Here is a 22,313-nt window from a genome sequence, read left to right on the forward strand (position 1 = left end):
TTCCGGATATTTCAACAGAAGACATTATAAACTGCAATCATTTTTATTGAAGAAATTCCCGTGACAGTAACATTTTAATAGAGGCTTTACAAAGCCTTTGAGCAATTTGAAATAATACCAATAACAGACAGCCAAAGCAAACTGAAATGCCAATAATTTATTCACAAGATAAATATTGCAATGTTAAAATTAATTAATATATTCATTATTTAAAAGGTTAAAAATCAACCTAAAAATATTTTAAAACTCTTAAGGCCTAATAACAAATATCTTAAAGCTCAGGTAACCCTCGCATGTGCCATGTGTTTTAATAGGACAATCCTTGTGCTCAACACCATTACAACAAACAACAAGAACTTTCTACATCTCAGAATATCATGTTTTAAACCTCAATGAAAGGTGAAATACACAACACGTTTGATAAATACACTCCTATTCCTTCACCAAACACAGAGATAAAACTGTTTCTTAGCAACACAGATTGCTTCCATTCCCAGTCACACTTTCCTTTTGCTCTTTGGACGGACTGGTATATCATCAAGAAGGACAGCAGCAGGTGGACGGAGAGTTCTGCAGAGATTGTGCATTAGTGTTCATGGTGACATTAGATGTAATGTCATAATTAGTTGGCCAGAACGCATTAGTGTTTCTTTCACAACAGTTCCTCACTCGTCGGTGAGGTATTTCAGCAGCTCGGACTGCAGCGCCGCCATAGTTCTCCTCTGCTCCTCATCCTCCTCCTCATCTTCATCTTCTAAAGGAGTGTCTTCCAGGTTGTTTTCGGGGTCCAAGCAGAGGACGTCCGCTCGGTGCACACATGACGAGATGGAGTCCACATGCTCTGTGGATTCTGAGATAAAATCGTATATCGTAAGAAACCTGCAGCATTGGATTTAAAGTCAAATATGTTTGACTGAGCTGAATATTATCTTTTTGGTAGCATAAAAGGCCACAATATAAAAATAAACTAAAACCAATACCGTTGCTGGAGGGAAAGACCTCTCCCCACGAGTACTCTGCTAGATTTATGGGTTGCTGTATCCACTGTGACTCCAAGAGCTCCTCTAGATTCAGTCTCTGATCAACCACTGGGTACAAAAGACCAGCCAACAGTGCATACAACTCTAAAACAAGAACAAAGCAACAGGTTGTACAGGAATAAAGCCACAATTTGCAGAATTTGTCACGTGTCTCTAGTCGATCCTTATTTCTGTGATGAAGCAGATCTTCAAACCTGTAGAAATCTCGCATGGAGGGTGGAGTCGGGCCTGCAGGGTTTCTTCCACACTGCAAAATGGGTTTTCACTGAACAGTAAGGTGTATAAGAGCACTCCGAGAGACCACATCTCCAGCTCTGGACCCTCGTATCTAAATACATCAAAAAAACATCACAATGAAATATGGAACTTGCGGTCTCATATTTCACCTTTAAATGCAAGCACAGATGAGTGAACACATACACATTTATGCAAGATTGTATTCTCATCATTTTAAAAGTTATCACTTAAAGTCACATAACATTTTTTTTTAAAAATGGAATATTGCAGAATTTACTACAAATCATTGATCCGTTCACATTTAATTCATGTGTCCTCATAATCTTTAAGCGAAATAACTTCCCCTTCATCTTGAGATCACAGCAATAGCAAACCACAACCATCCAATCAATTATTGATGGACAAAATCAAGTCCCGACCTACATTTATTCTTGTTCCAGAAGCCATTTCACCAGTCAAGTCAAGTATATTTGTATAGCGCTTTTCACAATACAGATTGTATCAAAGCAGCTTCACAGTATTAAATTAAAATAATACAAGGTTTGTTTCTAGTGGAATTTATTGATTGATAAAATTAAATTAAATATTCCCAAAATATCCCCAACTGAGCAAGCCAAAGGCAACAGTGGCAAGGAACCGAAAAAACTCCATCAGGTGACCTAATGGAGAAAAAAAAAAATCTTGGGAGAACCCAGGCTCAGTCGGGGGCCAGTTCTCCTCTGGCGTTTATGAACTAGAGGCCGGATTGTAGTTTGAACTGTAAGATTAAAAATATTATATGAATGCCTGGCTGAAGAGATGCGTCTTTGATCTAGTTTTAAACTGGGAGAGCGAGTCTGTAACATTACAATAATTACAATAAGGAAAAGACTAATCGCAAATTCTGACTTTAAGGTGTCAATTTTATTTGTTAAAGCCATTATAGCACTATAAATGTGTGATAAAATCAACTTAAAATTTAATTTCACAACCTTATTTTACTTGTGATGTTGCATATTTCCAAGTTAAGCAGAATATTCAAACCCATTTCAATATCCAAACAGGATTTTGTTTAGTAAGCAAGTTACTACATTTTTATTGAGGGAGAATTAATAAAGACTTGCTTTGATGAATCATGCACAATAAATAGGATCAATTTTGATTTAATGTTGACTTTAGCGATATCATCCTGTGAAGTTAATGTGTGGCTTTTTATAGACATGAATACATAACCCATATGTTTCCCTTCTCACACCCTTAACCACCTGATCCTATCCTCTATTCTGTCCTTATCGAGCTAAGACACAGATGGAACTGAGACGGGCTGTGTGATGTTTCGGTACGTACGGGTTTCCCTGAAGCACCTCTGGTGAGCAGTACTCCAGAGTGCCACAGAAGACGTAGAAAAGTTTCCCGGGTTCCAGCAGGGCAGCTGAGCCAAAGTCGATCAGCTGGATGTGAAAGTTGGAGTTTATGATGATATTTTCATCCTTTATGTCCCTGTGAAGCACTCTTTGGCCCCGCAGGTAACTCACTGCGGCTACCAACTGCGTACAGACACATACAGAAATATCAGGTAACTTTACTCCAGAGCTCACATCAGAATATAATAGGACTACTGGCTACCAACACATCTACTCTGTGCTAAAGTTCTCACAGTCTGTTTCTCACCTGTCTGAAGATGTAGCTGGCAAGAGGCTCGTCCAGTCTAGGCTGCATGTCGATAAACTCAAACAGGTCTAGTCCGTCCCCATGTTTCTGCATGACCATCTGGAAGAATCCCTCGTTCTCAAACACCTCCAGCACCTGCAGCAAAAACTTAGGACACTAAACATCAACTACAGAGAACATGCTATAATAACGGTAGCATTTTCTCAGGATTCTTTGATGAATTGAATGTTCATTTATGTGAAATAGAAATCTTTTGTAACATAAATGTCATTATATACCATCACTTTTGATCAGTTTAATGCATCTGTGCAGAAAGAAAAAAAAACTAAAAAAAGAAAAAAAGAATTCTTAATGACTTTTTTTTGTGCAAATGAGAGAAGTACAGTAAAAAATTATTTTCAAATAAAGGCACAATGTTTCATCACAATGAAACCAAGGAAGATTTATTCATACAATTTTATGCACCAATACATTATACACATTATAAACTACATTGTTTTGATTAGAATTTACATAGATAAATAAAGCATGCGTTCTGAATTGGACAGTTCGAAATAACCGATTTGCATAAGTGAATAAAGTTGTAATGCAAAAAGTGAGCACGAAACTAGTCTGCTGTGGCGTTTAGGAAACTTAAAGGGTCAAAACACATTTTTTGAGATGTTAACATATGTACAGGTTGCACATCAATGAAAACAACAATAGCACTCATTGTGTTTATTATTAAGGGAAAGGTGTGTTTTTATTTATTTTTTGCCATTTTGTTCTTCCGGTTTAAAAAGCAAAGTTGAACCAACATCACGAAAAGGTGAGGTATATTCATTATTTCGGAGTGGTGATTGGCTGCCGTGGCTGGAGAGTACGATTTTACGTCATCAGTTCCTCTGTATTACTCATGAGAATAGACTCATTTAATCCCTGTATTATGCATGAGATCGCATTACAGCGGAGAATTCAAATGTGATAAGACCGGTTTGGCACCGTTTGTTCACCTCTGCCTGTTTAGCTTTGTGTTTGGATAGAAGTAGTATTGTTGCTTGCATTTTCCCCATGATGATATCAGAACTAGAGTTTGACTACCAATACACAGAAAATATGACTGTAACAATATTTACTTTGTAACCGCATGCAGAGCGCGGATGAGAGAAGTTTCTGTGTGGAACGCTGCAACACTGGCAATGCAGATCACAGTTCATATCCGGACCAGAACAAGATATTTCTCATGCTCTCCTGCTCCAAACTTGAACCAGCACAGTTTATGCGTACATATCTCATCATGTCTTCTTCAAATGAAATCGTCTATATGTGTGCAGATAAGGACACTGATACAGTGGTACGTCTGATCATGAACCCGATGACATGATGGATTATTCTGATAATAATGTAGACCAAAAATGATTCTTTATTCCCCCAACTCTGTTGCTTGTTTTTTAATAATATTTTTATATTATTTTATATACATATTTTAATAATGAGTGTGCTGCAGGTCTGTGTTTTAATGGTTGTTAAAATGCCCAATTTTTGGAGTTCTTCTCAAATCTGAGGTGTGAATGATCAGGCTAAAACAGGGGGGTTTCATGAAACTTTAATGGCCAATTTATTTAAGCAGGAGCCATATTTGATCATTTTATTTTGGCAAAAAAACCTCTAAATATTTAATATATAGTCAAACCGTTCTCTGAGTGTACCTTCACGATATTGGGATGTTGCAAACGAACCAGTATGGCCACTTCCTGACTGATCCGGCCCAGATCAGGATCATCCACCCAGCATTCACTCACCACTGCACTTTTCCTAATGAATTTCACAACCACCTGAAATTGAAGTGAGAGATCATAAATTCAACATCTCTTCAGCAGCTCATATAATTGTCCATAAAAGATTGAATGGACCCTACAGCAATGACAACGACTCAGTGTGTAAACATCCTCTTTTAAGAACCCTGTCTAAGGTTTGAACAACTGACGTCAACATTATCAGGTTATGATCTCTCAACCGGATAAATATAAGTGCATGGACAGCAGTGAGCGCAGAAAGAGTGTCACTGACTTCCTGTCCACATATCCGTCTTGAAGCGAGCCAGACAAAGCCGAAGGCTCCCTTTCCAATAGAGCGCAGTGGGCGGTAGTTTTCCTCAAAATAACCCTCGCATGCTCCGGACTGCTCCAGGTCCACAGAAGAATGCAAAGGATCTGACCGAATTGCCTAAACGAGAAAAAAGCAGTTGATTAAGAAATAATCATTTCGTCTTCTAGATGAAGTACTCATGCAGATCACCTCAGCAAGGCTGCAGGCAAAGGCCTCCTGTTCTGGGGCTCCTGTCCTCACTGTGGGAGACATTGTGCTCTGTAGCGCCTCCTGGTGGTGGAGTAAGAGATGACTCCCACTCAGCCATAGACAGACCAGAGAGCTGCCGCTGGACAGGGACACCCATCGCACATCACACTGCACCTCTGCACGGAGTGAGAAAGAGATGCTGAAAATTACCACTTTATCAGTTAGATTCATGCACTGAAACATCATAAATGTACTGTAGAAAAGATGGATAGTGCTTTTGAAACATGGCATACAGAAAGAGTACACAGTGTGAAATGGAAAAATGAAGTACAGTAAGAGATAACGTACAGTCATTATCTCAGAATAAGCCCAGGCAAGGTTCACCCGAAGGGCTTTATTTTGCGATAATGACTACAATATCCTGCTTATTACACGACTACTTGCCAAATAAATAAGAAATGTTGATTGTTTATATCATTTTATCTCACTTAGATCATTACAAATCACACTGTATGATGCGGATCTAATAAACTTCGGTATGACATGCATGTAGACTGTACAATGACACCTCTTGAATCATAGGCTACGACCCAAGTTAGTATAGAGGAATAAAACGTCATCAGCATATGCTAATGGTAAACAAATAGAGCAAGATGAATCGCACTTTGGCAATTGTGGTGCTGAAAAAAAGAGGAGGAAGTGAAAGAGGAGAATTTGGATGCGGTCATGGCTAGGGAAAAGAGGCCTACTTGGCATGCCAATCTTGCAGGAGCGTAGCCAGAACTTTTTTCCAGGGGTTGCCAATTAAGACCCAGTGATTTTATTGGGGTGGCAAAAAAAAAAAAAAAAAATCCAGCTTCAAATCTAGAGATAATCACTTAACATGTGTAATAGGCTACCTTAAACCGGATGTGGAATGGAATACATAAAACGGATTTCATGTGACTGCATCTCAAAAACAGCACTGGTTAAACACTGGATCATCGTTCTTATCATGATTGCATTTTTGCCTGACATAAATTCTCTTCCATTAGCCATAGACAAGGAGTCTCGGACACAAACGCGATCAATCACCGGTAGAGCTCCTTGAGTAACCTATAACCGATTAAACGGCTTATAGATGTTAGTAAACACCGCAAAATAATGTTTAAACGTTTTTTTTTAAAACATTATTAAAAATGCAAAAGCATGTTCATTTGAACAAATGCAAATAGGTGGGCATTTCTTTGTGCTATCACAGGATATGTGAATAATACAGGCTACTGTGTGTGTGAGAGCAGGGTATAACCTGTAATATTTGTTAATTTTGTTGGCTAAACCTTAAAGTTTCTTTTCCATTCCATTGCGCTAATTTTCCATTATTTTCCTATGTAAACATGAGCTTGAAGAACATGTTTGACCGTTGCGCTCACGTCTCACTCTGCTGTGTTTTTATGTTCGTAAAGCTGCTTCACCAAGCAAGCATTTGCATCGTTGCCATGTCCACTTATTATAGGCACTGGCCACCCCCTAGCTACGCCCCTGCAATCTTGCAAATAGAGCGCCATGTAGCGTTGATCAATACGGCATTTCTTGTTGCATTTTTATTGTTCCGTTAAGCAATAAATTATTATTAGTCAGTAGACGTAGGTCGTAGCAGCAAACACACTGAGATGAATCATGATCATGCTAAATTTCTGACACTGTCAGAAAATGATTGCAGGCAAACTGTTAAAGGTGATAAAAGATGATATTTTGTATAGAATGGAAGTCAGTGGGCTCCCATGTTGTTTAGTTCCCAATGTTCCAAAATATTCTCCATTTCCTCTATTTTAAAGGTCTTTCATTTCATTGTGCTTGTTGACAATGTCAATGTTTTCTTGCTTTAGCTGAGAGTTTCTGCCTTTCTAGCCACCTAAAATCAAAACGTTTATGCTCACCATAAAACTAGTATTGAGAAAAAACAAAACAAAAAAAACACTAAGCATTTCAATTTGCAAGATGGCACTAATTAGCCATTCAAAATTACAGTATGAAAAAAAAAGACCACAGACAGAGTGATACTAAACATGAAAGTAGCACTGGTATAATGCTATGAACAGTTTAGCAGTCATTATAGAAGAAAAAAAGTTGCCACTCAATGCAGCGTAATTGATATTATCTGCTTCTAATATTGGCCTAATCAGACTAATGGCAAGTAAAAATAAAAAATAATAATTATATAAGTTCTACACAATATGGTCACTGTGTGTCCCTAGTATAATCCTCTACCTCATAAACAGATGAGGTAGAGGTTGACATACCGATTGGCGTTCCGTCTCTGTTGTAGCACGTCACATGAATCCTGCCCTCTGGAATGGAAGAGTTCACCTTGACTTTCTTAGGAGTGGAGGTGGCAGGATTGTCGCCTGGCAACAGCATTCCACCCCTCCCCCTCCGGAGATCCAGAGCTCGGCCAATGGCATGTTCCGAAAAGGAATTCCACTGTCCCAAAACTTTAGTTATATGATTTTTTGGCAGTTGCTCTAGAGTCTTTTGCTGAGGGCTTGCTTGCCTTTCTTGCTCTTCCGGTGATGGGGCAGTTCCTTGTGTTGCTTCTTGCCCAGAGCAGACTTGAGCTTCTGCTTCAGTGTCTGACTCTACAATGAAGGGTGAAGGAGTACGCAGGAGCTCAGCAGTGTCACATGACGTAAGTGAATGGTTAAGATCTACAGGTGCGTCGTTCAGGTTCATCTCTGACATGGCGTGAACAATGACATCTCCGTTAGAGTTCAAATCCAGAAAGGTGCTGTCAGATTCCACTAGCTGACATCCCTGCTGAGACTCATCTATCTTTTCCGGACCAGAACCGCCCACAAGCCGCTCACAGAACCCAGATGACGACCCACTGCCTAGGGAAATCACCTCAAAACTTGAGTCCTGAAGCTGGGCTTGCTCTGAACACCGGCAGGCCTGTGTGTGAGGTTCAGGATGTGGTACAGAGTCACAGGACTTTACTGGAGCTTCTTTACGATTTGAGTTTTGGCCTGCCTTGGTAGAATCTCGCCCAGTGAAGAGCCGCCCAAATGGGCCACATTGAGTGGAAACCATAGCAGAAGGGCAGGTCCTGTGGACCTCCAGGGACTCCACCAGAGCAAAGGTCTGTAGCAGGGCGGTGGTAGAGTTGGCAGAGTCAGACTCAGACTCTTGAGTGGTCACATCCACAATCTGATCGCAAAGCTCTGTAGTGTCATCCAACCTGAGATAAAAAGAAAGAACGATGTCAAATCATGGAAATCTGCACTAGTCATATATTGTCTTCTTTTATGATCTGTAGAGCTTATTCAGAGCAGCACCATGACAGGTATGAAAGCGAGGCTGTAAGCCGGGATAGACTTGCTGTGTTTTCAATGACATCCGCTATAAAAAGCTCCTGACCTAGATCACTTATAATTTTCCACAGCTCATGCTGTCTGGAATTTTTTGTCTACTGATATTTCTTGGAAAGATATTTTTGCAGTGTTTCATCAGCAGAACAATACAAAAAAAAAACAGATGGTGAATCGAAGATGGCGCTGCTGTCTTATTTTTTGACATGAACAGAAAGACGATACATATTTTTAGGTTTAAGTGGGAATCACACAAAGACATGTCCAGTTCATATTTCATCACAAAATCTAAATATAATTTATTTATTCTAAGAAGCTTATTTTTGAAAGCCAATTAGAAAAAAAATATTTTTTCTACAAAGTGAAATTTTCATAATTAAGACAATAACGGTACACTACATATAATAGAAAATGTAGTGAAATCGCAAAAAAATTACAAGCAACAAATGCTACCATGTCATTCTGCAAAAATGTAATATAATAATAATAATGATAGGTTTCATTTCCTTTAGTACTTTTACTATTTTTATACTTTAAGTATTTTTTTTTTTCAAGTACAAAATGACCTGGACATGTTTCTGACAGGCTTTGAGAAATCCACTATTAAACTGTGCACATTAACAAAAACTAAATGGGAGGATTTAGTGGAATATCTAACCCATTCAGTGGTGTGGAGGTGACAGCAGGTGAGGTCAGGGTTGATGGGACATTGCTCTCCTTCTCCAGTGTAGCAATGGTCCCAGTAAAGATTCTCTTTCCTTTCCCAAGACCCGCTCTCCTACGCATGGCTAGATGCACCATTACACTGTCGCCAGCAAGCACTGTGTTTGGATCTGCACATATCATCCAGAGACAAAACACTGGTTAATACATAATGAAAACAGTTACAGCAAAAATGTCTCATTCAAATCAGTACAGGAAAAAAAAAATGTGTAAAATAAAGTAAAATAAAAAAACAAATAATTTAAGGGACAGCAATATAATTTAAGTGTGTATTGAGCAATAACAGTAAGAACTCACTACACGTCTCCTGTTGGTCGTCCTTAGTTGAGAGCATGTCAGTAGTGAGGGTTAGAACATCACTAGGGGGACAGTTAGCACTAGCAGAACATCTACAGGGGTCTGAGATGTAGGCAGACAGGATGAGAAGGGATTTTAGAACAGCATCACAAGCTAAAGTGTTTGTCCTTACAGCACATCACGTCTCTTTACCTATTTGCGTGTCAGAGGGGATTGATGCGTCTCGTGGATGAAATGCAGGCTGGTCGATTCTTTCCGCAGCACGAACTCGCTCATAAAATGCTGGTATCAGGTATGTGACGTTCTACACAAGTGCAAAAGCTTGCTGTTAGTATGTAAACTAGCTTCAACACATCACTTACAGGTTGGATCAGCTTTGACATTTAAATTTGCATATTTCCTCTGAGGGCATTACCTTTATAAAGGACAGTTATAGTCCTTTGCTTTTGTGTGCTTTTGGCCATACCCATTATCTAAATTACCCTGTTCCTACCCAGAGGGTAAAGTTAAAAATGTTTTCATAATTATTGATCTGGAGTGTCCAGAGAATTGTACTTTTGCATAATGGTGAATATTTAATGAATGATTTGATTGACAGCAGTGGTTCTTGAGGCAAAGTTGTTCAGTGTGAGGAGATCTATCAAATGATATGCATATTGTGTGGATGTATGAAACACCATGTGATTACAGAGCTGTAAAACGTATTAGCTGATTTCTTTCAAAATTCTTATAGACCTCTAGGGTCATAAGTCGAACATGCCCACTGAGTTGGTGAAAAAAAATCAAATTTTGTTCTCAAGTTATAGCCATTTTTGTAAAAGTGGCCCCGCCCACTTCAAAAGTTTTGGCCCCCCTTAGCGACCTTTTTTTGTGTGACAATTATTGATATTCAGACTCCAGAGAATATTTCTGCACTGGTTTGGTTTCGATCGGGCGAAAAACCTAGGACGGTAACCAGACAGGTCACGGTAGCCATTGCCTTCTATGAATACTATGGAAGGCAATGGCTACAGTCACATGTCTGGTTACCAACATTCTTTAAAATAACTTCTTTTGTGTTCAACAGAAGAAAGAAACTCATACAAGTTTGGAACAACCTGAGGGTGAGTAAGTGATGACAATTTTTACTTTTGGGTGAACCATCCCTTTAAGCATATCTTTATTAAAAGGGTTCTACAGACCCTAAAAAGTAAATCCCAGCAACACAGGGCAAAAAAAAAGGGAATGTTTCATAGTATCTTTACCTTTCCAAGCAGCTGACTGCTGTTGTATCCGAACAGCAGAGAGCTGAAGGGGTTGTTGAGACTGTGAATGGTGCCGTTGGGCAGGAGCGTCAGGAGACAGCTACTGGGAGCAAACACACACACTGACCCAGAGTACAGCACACCAGCGCTGGGGGACAGGACACCACCCGTACACGATTTACCACCTGCAGGACAAGAGTGCACTGTGTTGATCATAATGAAATCAATAGCAATTTAAAATGTAATCGAAATATATTAGATCTAATTACATTTATCAGCAACTTTCTTAATTAGATTGGACAAACACCAACAAGAAACAGTAGTATAGATTTTCTTTATGTCAGACCAAATATTGGAAATGCACTATAACTAGCAACCTTGGGTTATAAATAAATCCCCACATATAGAGAAATCTGATTCACAGTTCACAAAGTACGAGACAACACACTTAAGATAGACTGTGTTTGTGACTTCAGTCTGTTGAAGCAGCACAATAAAACTAACAGTTTTAAAACTCTACATGCACTGCAGTGAACGAGAGAGGACTGACCTGAAGGAGTTTGGTTGGGCCATTGAGAGCTTAGGAGTGAACCATCAGAAGGTTCTGGATGTGCTGATCCATTCATCTGGAGCGGTGATCTTCCACAGGACACAGCGGCCTGCAGGCGGACACATGCTGGAACCACCAAACCAGACCTGGCTTTCACAAACAATTTCTGCATACGCAACACCTGAGATAAAGAGCAAAGAAACAAAAGGTGCACAATAGGATTGTTATTAAAAATGAAACTAAATGAAAATGATTAAAAACACTCGTATATATAAATAAATTTATATAAATATTAGAGGCAAAAAAACTAAACTAAACGCAAATTAGAAATTTTGCCTTGGCAACCAACTGAAATAAGTTGAAGCACTACAATTACTAAAAAACAAACAAACAAAAACTAAATAGATAAATAAAACATAAATAGTAATATCTAAAGACAAATAAATAAAAATGACAAAAGCACAATATTATTAAAAATTTAAAAAAAATTAAATGAAACAAAAAAAGGCAATTCAAAATAATAAAAACTATATAGTATATAAATAATACAAATATAACACTGTTGCACAATGCTGGTTTGACAGAACCAATCATAAAGTTCTGATTCAGACTGTTATTTTTGTTGTCACTAGCATGATTAAACAAAATTGCAAAAATGACAACCGTTTCCCTAGAGGTTTTTTTTTTTTTATGATCATGACCTTGGGAGTTGTCCTGCAGTGGAAGGGAATCTGTAAAGATGGCATAAGAGACATGATTGAAAGTCCAGTCATCTCCTCAGCAGCGTGGTAACCATAGAGATGGGCAAAAGTGGCGTCACAACTGAGGACCCCACCCTGAGGAAACAGGAGGAGGAGCTGGAACTTTTCAGCTTTACAATACAATTTTCTTCAATGGCACACTACACTACCCCACCCTAAAAGTTTTAGGACGGTAAGAATTTTTTTGATAGAAATCTCTTAAGATGACAAAAGGCTGCATTTATTTGATAAAAAAATACAATTAAAAGAAATATTATTACAATTTAAAAAAAACAGTTTTCTATATTAATAGGTTTTAAAATGTAATATATTTCTGTGATGGCAAAGCTGAATTTTCAGCATCATTATTTCCAGGCTTTAATGTCACATGATCCTTCAGAAATCATTCTAATATGCTAATTTGCTGCTCAACAAACATTTATTATTAACAATGTTGAAAACAGTCATGCTACATCAGAAACAAAACGGGACATCAGTTTACCGTTTACCGCATCCAGTGTTGACAGCATTACTGATTATAATGGGTTCTATTAGCTTTAGTCGCGGCGCTTGCTTCTGGTCTAGACACGGTGTAAGTCACTTTTGATCAATTTATGCATCCTTGCTGAATTAAAGTGATAATTTATTCAAATATCTTACTGACCCCAAAACTTTTGAACGGTAGTGTGTGCTTCAATTAAACTCTTTTGAAAATAACACTAATGATCAACATTATGCTTAACTTAATTAAACCTTTCAGTTCACAAGGGAATGAATCTCACATCTTGAGTGAAAGTCACGTGTGCCGTGATTCTCTCCACTCGCTCCAGCAGGAGCTCTAAGATCTGCTGCTCCTCCGTTATCTGAAGCCACACAGACACAGGGAACTCAGCTCCTGTCAAACTCACTGCAGTCACCTGTGGAGAGAATGATCCAGCACATGAAAGCAGAGATCAGAACAAAAAGACACTTTTCCACCGTCGGGGGCAAAACGTTCTCTTTGCTTAATCACTCCATTGCATGCGGATACAGTCCAGTCGGTATGGATATGGTTTTATTTTCCACTGTGGGACTGATAACAGCTTTTTGGAATGAAATAAATGATCAGTCGTTGCCTTGCTAACGCGAAAGTTTACAGATGATATGTGATGTAAATAGTAACTAGATGTAAAAATGCTTTTAATTTTAGAATTAATTTGTGTTTACGCTGCTCAAATAGCGCACTTAGCCAGCTACAGAGAAACTGGTAGCCAGGCAGCAGGCAAGTGAACAATCCTGAATGGTGACGACACTACACGCATTCTTCCAGCACTGAGAATTCCAGGCCGAGAACAGTTTGTAAACAGGTTGTACCATACCAGGCTTAAGTGGAAATACAACTGGAACCGTTTGGCTCGACGCAGCTAAAGACAAAACGTACAGCATGGAAGAAATTATATATTCATGACTCAAATAAGTTGGGCGATAGCCAAGTGAATTGTTGTTTAATCAAATGCAGTGTTTTATACCACTTTTGCAGAAATGGCAACTAGGTTCCCATCAGAATCCAGAGTCTCCTCCTTCAGGACTTCCACTAGCGTTTGATTGGCTCTTAGTAGAGAGGTCAGCTTCCGGCCAATCAAATCACTGTATACGCAATCAAACAGCTTAGAAGCATGTTCATTTGCATCCAAAACCTTGCAAAAAAGAGAGAAAGAAGTCATTAAAATGACCAATATAATGTAGTGTAGGCCTTTGTTTAATCAGAAAAGGGGCTTTGAGGGGCACAACCGTCTGATACCTGTGATGTGGTGCAGTTAATGGACAGGACAGCTTTATTAGGGTTGATGGTGAGAGCTGTGCCTCTCTTTTCTGGAGCGATACAGATGAGCTGTCTGAGCAGAGAGTTCTCCAACACAGGAGACCCTTGATTTGATGACGGAGACACAGGTTGGAAGCAATGCAGATCAGAAATCTGAAGATTCCTCATCGCCACTGATGAACCAACATGAGAATCACCTTTTGGAAAAGAAACAAGTCAGGTAAAAATGAATATTCTTCCATTATTTACTCAACTTTCCAAACCAATTTAAATTTCTTCTTCAGTGGAACTGGAACAGCTTCAGTCACCACTCACTTTAATTACACACACAACCATTCTAAAGTTTGGGGTTAGTATGTTTTTTTAAAAGAACTTAATACTTTTATTCAACAAGGATGCATTAATTTGTGAGAGTTAAAAAAGCATTAAAAAAGTGAGAGTAATGACATTTATAATGTCACAAAAGATTTCTATTTCCAAAAATGCTATTCTTATGAACTCTCTATTCATCATTGATTATAATAAATGTTTCTTGAGCACCAAATTTGCATACTATAATGATTTCTGAAGGATCATGTCATATTGAAGACTGGAGTAATGATGCTGAAAATTCAGCTTTGCCTTTATATCAAATAAATGCAGCCTGGGTGAGTACGGAAGCTTGTTTCTGCCACAGAATAAAAAAATAAAACAGGTAATTGCCATGTTTTATCTCACAATTCTGACTTTTTTCTCACAATTGTCCGTTTATATTTCACAAATCTGTTTTGATCTTTTTGTTCCTTAGAATTGGACCTTTTAACTTGAAATTGCGAAATTCTCACTATTCTGACTTTCTTCCTTGCAATTGCAAGCTTACATTTCGCAATTCTGAATTGCTTGATATAAAGTAGCAATTGCAAGTTATAAGGTCCAATTTTCCAAGGGGAAAAAAAGACATCAGAATTGCGAGGTATAAATGAGCAATTGTGAGCAAAAAAGTCAGAATTGTGAGATAAAGTCACAATTATCTTTTAAATAGCTTTTTACATGGCAGAAACAAGCTTCCATATAAGTAACTTCTTTAAAAACAAAGAAAATCTTACCAATCCAAACTTTTGCCCAGTAGAGTATTTTTTCAACACAGTGAGAGTGAATGTTGACTAAGGCTGTCATTCTGACTAACAACTTTTTCTGTTCTACTGAAAAAAGGCTTACAGTTTTGGAACAAAATGAGGGTGAACAAAAGTAAGCCAATCATCAAAGCAAACTATTTTAGAAGAGATCATAATCAAATCATAATAAAAAAATATGATCATAATCATATTTTCTAAAACATTTTGCAACAACTCTTAAAAGATCTTCCTTGTGGTAACACTTTATTGTCTGCTGTATACTGTATTGTTGTGATTTTGATAAAGTTTATGTTATTATTTTATATATTCATATTATTTTATAAGTCCACACATTGTGGCACAGGTGTGGAAGCTGCGTGGCCCACCTGATGCGTCCATGCGGGTGAGAGTGCAGTTGCGTGCGGAGGGGAAGGACTGGTTCATGCAGAAGGAGTCACTCTTCATCATACTGCTGATACTGCCATCTTCATCATCATCAGCAGCAACACAAACACTGTCACCCCTCGGGCTGCTCCTCCGGCCGTGCATCAACATCCCCGATGAGCTTCAAATGAATGTGGACAGTCAAAAATACGATTCTAACTAACGACCTTATTGTTTTCGAGACGAGCGAGTAAGCTTTAATCACATATATCGCATAATAAACGAATACATCATGATTGTAGGGAGCGCGACTCACCCACGGCACTGCTGTGCTTTCAGTTTACAGCCTGCAGCCTTGGAGACAGAGAGAGGGATTTTTCCTTCTTTCCTTTTAGACGACTTAATTGAATAATAAATAACAAAACAGACACTTGCTTAAAAATAAAATTCTCAAATGGCCATACACAGTGTAGTTTCGAAGTGTTTGTTTGAGTGAAGTATATCGCGGCCTAGAATGTTTGGCGCGTATGAAATCGAAATAAGGTGACGGAAGACGAGGGAGAGCGAATGAAAAAAGCGAATTTTGAAACTGACAGGGAGTTTATCCAATAGAAAACATCAGTGGGAGGAGCTTGTTGCATCAACGTACAGAGAGGGAGGGACGTGGCTTCTATGGAGACCAAACGGTAATGTTTATGTTGTTCAGCATTTTCTGCTGCCTCTTGTGACCTAGTTTTTTCTCCGTTCAGTTATGTCCTAGTTTTTCTACCCTTTACATTAGTTACGTTTTTTTTTTTTTTTTTTTTTACTGTAGCCCACACTTTGTTTTGTAGCAATGTTCATCAACCAGCAAAATAACTTCAAATTTGGTTACAAAAACACTTCATTACTTCAAACATTCATTATATATTAAACACAACCTGGAGATGCACATTTTTTATTTTCTTGATGTTAAAAGCACTCTGCACAATTCATTCATTAACAGCTTCCTCATTTTCATGTTTGTAAACATTTTGACTCCTTTTGTCACTCCTTGGATATTAACTAGTTGCTTACAGTTGTTGTGCAGTTTATCTCTCTCCGGCTTCAAGTATGTAACTTACTGCTTAGCAGTTCAAAACTTACCAAAAACAGCAGCAGGCATTTAAGTCTTTAACCGGTGTTTATCAACTTTATCACTGGAAAAGCATTTAAACAAACTAAGTTTCTTTTATAATGTTCATTTAAAATGGAGAAATAAGAAATTATTGAACAGATTAGACATGACACGAATTGTAGGGATTACAGAGGGAACATACACAAACAGTCTAAAGGTGATGATACACAGGGCAACTTTTTGAGCAATGTTGCTGGGCAATGTGGCAACCAGATGAGACACAGGGACCACGACTGATCTAAATTATCCAGATAGAAATTTATTGCCCATTTTCAATGGGAAAGTGCCCAAACAACAATCTCTCGGCAAGATTGCCCAGCAACATTGCTCAAAAAGTTGCCCTGTGTATCATCACCTTAACAACGATGGATGGAGCAACTTTCTGGAGAACATTAAAACATCATAACAGCCCACTTTGCTGTTGATGGCTTTTTAATCCAACACATTTTTGCTAATGCACAGATTACACAGTTCAACTCCACATGCTGCTCTGCCATACATCACAGTTCTTTGCCATTACATTCTCAGTGCGATATGCAGTGTGTTTTCCTTACTTTTTTTAATAGACAGTAAGCAGGGCCTGTCATTCGCCCCTTTTCAGAATGAATATCCAGAGGTCAAGGGTCAAGACCAGGTTCACTTTGGCACATATGGGCGATGGACAGCTGTATGCAAAACCCCATGGATGAGGGAGTCCAGGAGCTTCTGTGCTTCACAGGCAGGTGTGTATCCACAGAGATTTTAATGCAAGGTTGAGCTCAGGTTTAGGTCGAACAGAAGCATGCATAACACTTTAGCATTTCTACTGTAATGGTAACAATGGCTCTCTGCAGAAGAAGTTGACATAGACACACAATGGTGGGAATCACACACTGTGGACACCCGCCGACACAAGAGGGCTGGCACGGGATCCTGAGTCTCAAGGCTTACAGGTTCACAGAAAGGCCTAGTGATGGTAGTCCTTCTTACTGTGGGGACGGTTACCCAGGACTTTGTCGATGTCCGAGGCCACTTGAGTGGTGATCTTTGGAAGAACCTGTCAGTGAGAATGTCATCCATATGATGTAACTATTAAAAATGCAGGCAACAGAATCAAAAGCTCAACGTCATTATTTACTCAAAATGAAAATTCTTTCATCATTCATTATACTGTACTTTTTTTAATGATACTTTTTTGACAAACTTAAAATTGTTTTTTTGTTTATCAAACTATTTAAATTAAAATAAAAATACACTATAAAATTAATTTAAACTTAATATAAACATTAAAATGTTTTATTACTATTGTTAAACAAAAATAATTATTATTTTATTGTGTATTTTTTTTAAATAATTAAAAAAATTCCAATAAAATTAATTGAAAACAATGAATACAAACATAAAAGATTTATAATTATTATTACACAAAAAAAACAAACATTATTGACTATTAGTAACGTTTCATCATTCACACCCTCATGTGTTTCAAAAATGTATATATTTCTTATTTTATGTTTTTTGTATTTATTTATTTTAGTAAATGAGAGTACTTTATTATGGATTCCTTTTATTTTTGTGTTAACTTCATTAGTGGTCAAAGCTGGTTTTTAGAATATGGTAGCTGCTATACTAGATCTAACTAGTTTGACTGAAGGACCTTTCACACTGAGCGAAATGCGATAAAGCGAAGCGAATCGGCGATGAACGGTACTTTCACAACAAGCGCAAAACGATTGATTGCCTTGATGGACCGTATTGACTTCCATAGTATTTTTTTCCCCATACTATGGAAGTCAATGGAGCCCAGCAATGGTTACCCATATTCTTCTAAATATCTTCTTTTGTGTTGTAAACTATCCCTTTAACCTCGTCCGCTGCACAACATACAGCAGTAAATTAAGATAAATAAAGTTTGCTACTACACCAGAAACACAAACAATCTATAATGCTTACGACTTTAATAAGATATTAAACTCACCATCGATTCCCATTTTCTCGGCAATTCCTTGCCACAGAACTACATTTTTGTCTATGTTTTTGTAGTCGCTGTGACCTTTATTAAAAAGTTCTCTGTTCTCAGACATGAATGATCACGGCCCTGTCCCAAATGGAATCCTAAGCCCTTGCGATCTTCCTCCGAGTCCACACTTCCACAAGTCCACAAGACTGCAAGTGCACATGAAGTGTGACATTTGGGACAGGACCACCAAGAACTCAACATCCATTCTCTTCTCTCCTCCAGTATACTTTTCTTTGGTTTTTACACTGGTTTTCAAAACTGCTTTTTTGTGTGGCTCCAAGCACGTGATCTAAAACTAAAATCTAATCGGTTGGCCCATTTCATCGCGGGGCGACGGGGAGAAAAATTGAACGGAGTGAAAAATCCCCATAGATCTATTGTTTCGATTCAAGAGTGTTATTGCGTCGCTTAATCACGCTCAATGTGAAAGACCCTTAAGATGGTCTCAATCAGTGGTTCTCAACCGTTTTGACTTCATTGCCCATTGTCCACAATAAAAAGTTTTCTAGTTGTTTCTGATTTACTGACTTAAGAATTTAAAAATATTTATTATTCACTATTTCTACCTAATTCAATTTTAAGATTAAGATAAAAAAAAAAAAAAACATGACCTTTTCAGGTCTGAGGGGGTGAATTAAAATATGAAATATCTTGATTTTTAATTGTTTAATTATAAATTGTTTAATACTTGTTTTGTTTTCATTTTAAATCATATTGAGGTCCACTTGGAAGTTTGCTGAGGCCCCTGATTGAAAACCACTGGTCTAACAATTTCGCCAAGCTAGAAACCACGTAAAACCATCTTCTGTCTGAGGCTTTACCGGTAGTTGGATCTTCCATCAGTGTGTGAAAGCTTGCCATAGCACATAAAAATAGCATCAAGCAATATCCTGTTTTTGATGTTTTAAATGTAAATGAACCATGTGAGATTCAGAATAAGGTGTTAAGAGATAAGAGCAGAGAGCTGTAGAAGGTGTGACAGTGTATTTGAGATGTTTGGATAAATCTCTTGCCTGTATCGCCCCCAGGTTTTCAGTGAGCTGTGCAGGGTTGGAGGTCCCCAGGAGAACCGAACTCACTCCTTCATTACGGAGGCACCAGGCTACAGAGGAACACGGAGATAGATGTATGAGGGATCTGTGGTTTGGTCCTACAGTATATGTCTGAAAGTTTCAAGCCAGTGAATCATTGGAATCTCAATTGAGCTGGTGGGATTTTGATCGTGCGCTGCAGCCAAAGGTTTGTTCATACAGGTATTTTTAACAGTACTTTTTTAACAAACTTTTTTGTATTGTTTATCAAACTATTTAAATTAAAATATGAATCAAAATACACAATAAAATAAAATTTAAAACAATTAATACAAACAATATATTTTTAGAAAAGATTTATTATTTTTACTAAATAAATAATAGAACAAAATCACCATTTTCTAATTTTAAATCAATTAAAGAATTAGAATTTTATCCTCCACAGCTATAAACTTCTATTAAAAACACATGTATGTGAAAAAGGCTTCCAAACGGACCAAAGCATGCCAAGTTAGTTTTTCATTAGGTATGTAATTTTAGTAGTATACGGCCACGTACTGTAAAGCTTCAGGAGTGCCGACCACATTTAAATACAGCAGTGAATCCCCTAAATTATTCTTCCGTGTGTGTGCGTACGGAACATGACTCACTCCCGAACTTGCGATGATTGACAGCATGGTAGCCATATCAAAGTTCTGGCATCCCGCGTGTATGGTATCCGCTATTTTTGACAAAAGTAATATTACAAAGGCCAAAGACAATGAAATTTTAACTAAACCACTGTATAGAAATGCATCATGTTTTGTTTCTGTTTATAAGGCTGCTTTGCACATCGTTGCCATGTCCATTTCTAAGCGTTTTTGGGTTTGTTGTTTGGGTTTGGTTCATAAAGCGATCAAGTTTATGAGGATTAAATAAATAGAGTTCCATTTAATTTGTTCAAAAACAGGTAAATACGTATAAGCCTCCAACGACAACAACAAAAAAGTATTCAGAAACAGCTCAAGGACTTGGTGATTTTAAAGCCTTTTGAGTTATGTGCATAAAAGAAAATTCAGCCTTTTACTTATGTCTGTGCTGTGTATGACAGAACCGTCTGAGTCACTCTGGCATTGATAATATGTGGCACATTGTGACAGTTGAAGTGAAAATTAGTGAAGTTCTTTTGACCTACCGATGGCAAGTTGTGTCAGGGTGCAGCTGAGCCTCTCAGCAATGTGGGTCAATTCCTTAAGCTTCGCCTGCTGCTTTCTGCCATCCTCACTCAGAATCTTCTCCTTCAGCCACTGATACGGCTGCACGGAGAGAGAGAGAGAAAGTGAGACGACCAAAGCAAACCTGCCCTGACAGACCTGCCACCCTCATAGCTGGATCCTAACTAAAGGTGTAATTTATTAACTATAGACCTTATGTAGCCCCACCACTTTTCAGCACTGTGCTTTTTGAGTTCTGTCTTCCAGTTTGTATTTCCACCACATGAAGGTAAGATCTTACGGATTTATGAATGAACCGTTCGTTTTAAAATCTTCCTGGTCTACTGACATTTGTTATGACATCCACTTTAAACATTACAATGCTCATGATAACTTTCGTTAACTCTACAATAAGTAAATCCACTTCATCAGCTAATTCAACAGCGATGCCATAGAAATATACAGAGCTACCGCAAAAACGGATGTTCAAAGACAAAATTCTAAAGATGGTTTCACACTTGTTTCTCTGGCGCATAAGGTCTATATGAGCTCCTAAATCACTTCATCCAGTGACAGACTGTCCTGTTTAACTCTTGTTTTGTTCTTCAGTTGTTCTGGAATATATCTGCTTTACACCGAAATCTGGCACTGTTTCAGTTGGATATGGATCAGTTTACTCAACAGATATCCATCCTTATGTCATGAGGAAATGATGTCTGCCATGACACAAGATTAAAGTACCTTCAAAGAGGCTCTGGAAGATTCTGGGATGCCATTTTCATATTTTCCTGTGATGATGCCACAGGCCAGAGGAGACCAGGACACTACTCCAACACCTGCGGTACAAGATATAATTTAATACGTTAAGGCCATTTTAAGGTTAATCATGGGTGTTTATGTGTGCGTATTTATGTAGAATATGTGTTTGTTTTTACCAATCTTATGGTAAAGCTCTGGCAGTTGCATCTCCACTTTATCTCTCTGAAATAAATGATACTCTGCCTGTTCACACACAGGTGGAATCAGATTAAACTGCCTCGCTACAGAATACGCCTCCTACATGGAGAGAAAGACATGACAAAAAATAAAAGAGAATAATATTAATACTGTTAAAAGGGATCTATTATGCCCTATTAAAGGGAACCTATAAAGTCTCAATTTTGTTTTTGGGGTCTACTAGAATAGGTTTTCATGCTTAAATGTTCAAAAACACATCATTTTTCACATATTTTACATTGTTGCGGCACCTCCCCTCCCAGTCTGTCAGTAACGCTTTGTTTAGTTCCAGTCTCTGTGAAGCCCCTCCATCCAAAAAGTGCAATGTGCTCTGATTGGCTGGACCAGTGTGTTGTGATTGGTCAACTGCTTTGAGCGTGCTTGGGAAATGTTACGCCCCTTACCATAACTACAAGTTTCAACCGGTTTCAACACACTACTAACCAACCAACTCAACCAGGCCTCGCCTCCTTTTTTGCATATGCCTTGCACAGGAATTATTTAAATGAGGAATATTGTGAAGTGTTCATTCCCGGAAGAAAACTGAAGACTAC

The 22,313-nt window shown here is 38.1% G+C and overlaps 3 protein-coding genes across 7 annotated transcripts in view; 1 reads left to right on the forward strand and 2 right to left on the reverse strand.

Moving 5' to 3' along the window:
- Positions 1–9,104, forward strand: part of ncapd2 (non-SMC condensin I complex, subunit D2) — a 116,339-nt gene extending 107,235 nt beyond the window's left edge. The window contains exon 33 of the mRNA XM_084118639.1: positions 9,090–9,104. The gene's annotated coding sequence lies outside the window, so the exon portion shown is untranslated. The remainder of the gene's footprint in view (positions 1–9,089) is intronic.
- On the reverse strand, positions 34–15,912 carry pask (PAS domain containing serine/threonine kinase). 2 transcript variants are annotated; one of them, XM_084118643.1, is made up of 20 exons: positions 15,701–15,912; positions 15,387–15,565; positions 13,886–14,103; positions 13,614–13,781; positions 12,888–13,022; positions 12,067–12,201; positions 11,366–11,546; positions 10,816–11,000; positions 9,764–9,875; positions 9,572–9,673; positions 9,210–9,384; positions 7,487–8,421; positions 5,205–5,380; positions 4,977–5,132; positions 4,616–4,741; positions 2,928–3,074; positions 2,604–2,803; positions 1,235–1,368; positions 981–1,124; positions 34–850 (listed from the first exon to the last, which is right to left on the reverse strand). In XM_084118643.1, exons 2-20 carry the CDS (start codon positions 15,553–15,555, stop codon positions 666–668), a joined length of 3,783 nt encoding a protein of 1,260 aa, XP_083974769.1. In that variant the 5' UTR covers positions 15,556–15,565; positions 15,701–15,912; the 3' UTR covers positions 34–665. The 2 variants fall into 2 exon arrangements, with proteins under 2 accessions (XP_083974769.1, XP_083974770.1); XM_084118644.1 differs by having other exon boundaries at positions 2,928–3,062; positions 15,701–15,910.
- Positions 15,913–16,292: 380 nt separating this feature from the next.
- The window catches only part of kcnab1b (potassium voltage-gated channel subfamily A regulatory beta subunit 1b), a 56,357-nt gene continuing 50,336 nt past the window's right edge, over positions 16,293–22,313 (reverse strand). For all 4 annotated transcript variants that reach the window (XM_084118664.1, XM_084118663.1, XM_084118661.1 and 1 more), the window contains 5 exons: positions 21,699–21,819; positions 21,505–21,599; positions 20,745–20,865; positions 19,553–19,641; positions 16,293–17,576 (listed from right to left, as the gene is read on the reverse strand). In XM_084118664.1, the coding sequence (XP_083974790.1) occupies positions 17,487–17,576; positions 19,553–19,641; positions 20,745–20,865; positions 21,505–21,599; positions 21,699–21,819 (516 nt within the window). In that variant the 3' untranslated portion in view covers positions 16,293–17,486. The remainder of the gene's footprint in view (positions 17,577–19,552; positions 19,642–20,744; positions 20,866–21,504; positions 21,600–21,698; positions 21,820–22,313) is intronic.

This window comes from Abramis brama, assembly GCF_963993115.1.
Source record: "Abramis brama genome assembly, chromosome: 7".
In the NCBI taxonomy this organism is placed as follows: Eukaryota; Metazoa; Chordata; class Actinopteri; order Cypriniformes; family Leuciscidae; genus Abramis; species Abramis brama.

Bases quoted from the DNA above. Each gene is read 5' to 3' on its own strand.
- pask (XM_084118643.1), bottom strand. From the start codon at position 15,555: ATGTTGATGCACGGCCGGAGGAGCAGCCCGAGGGGTGACAGTGTTTGT. The intron at 14,104-15,386 runs GTGGGCCACGCA...CTTTTCCAAAAG, and splicing joins CACCCGCATGGACGCATCAG to GTGATTCTCATGTTGGTTCA. The intron at 9,876-10,815 runs GTAAAGATACTA...GCACTTGTGTAG, and splicing joins GCAGTCAGCTGCTTGGAAAG to AACGTCACATACCTGATACC.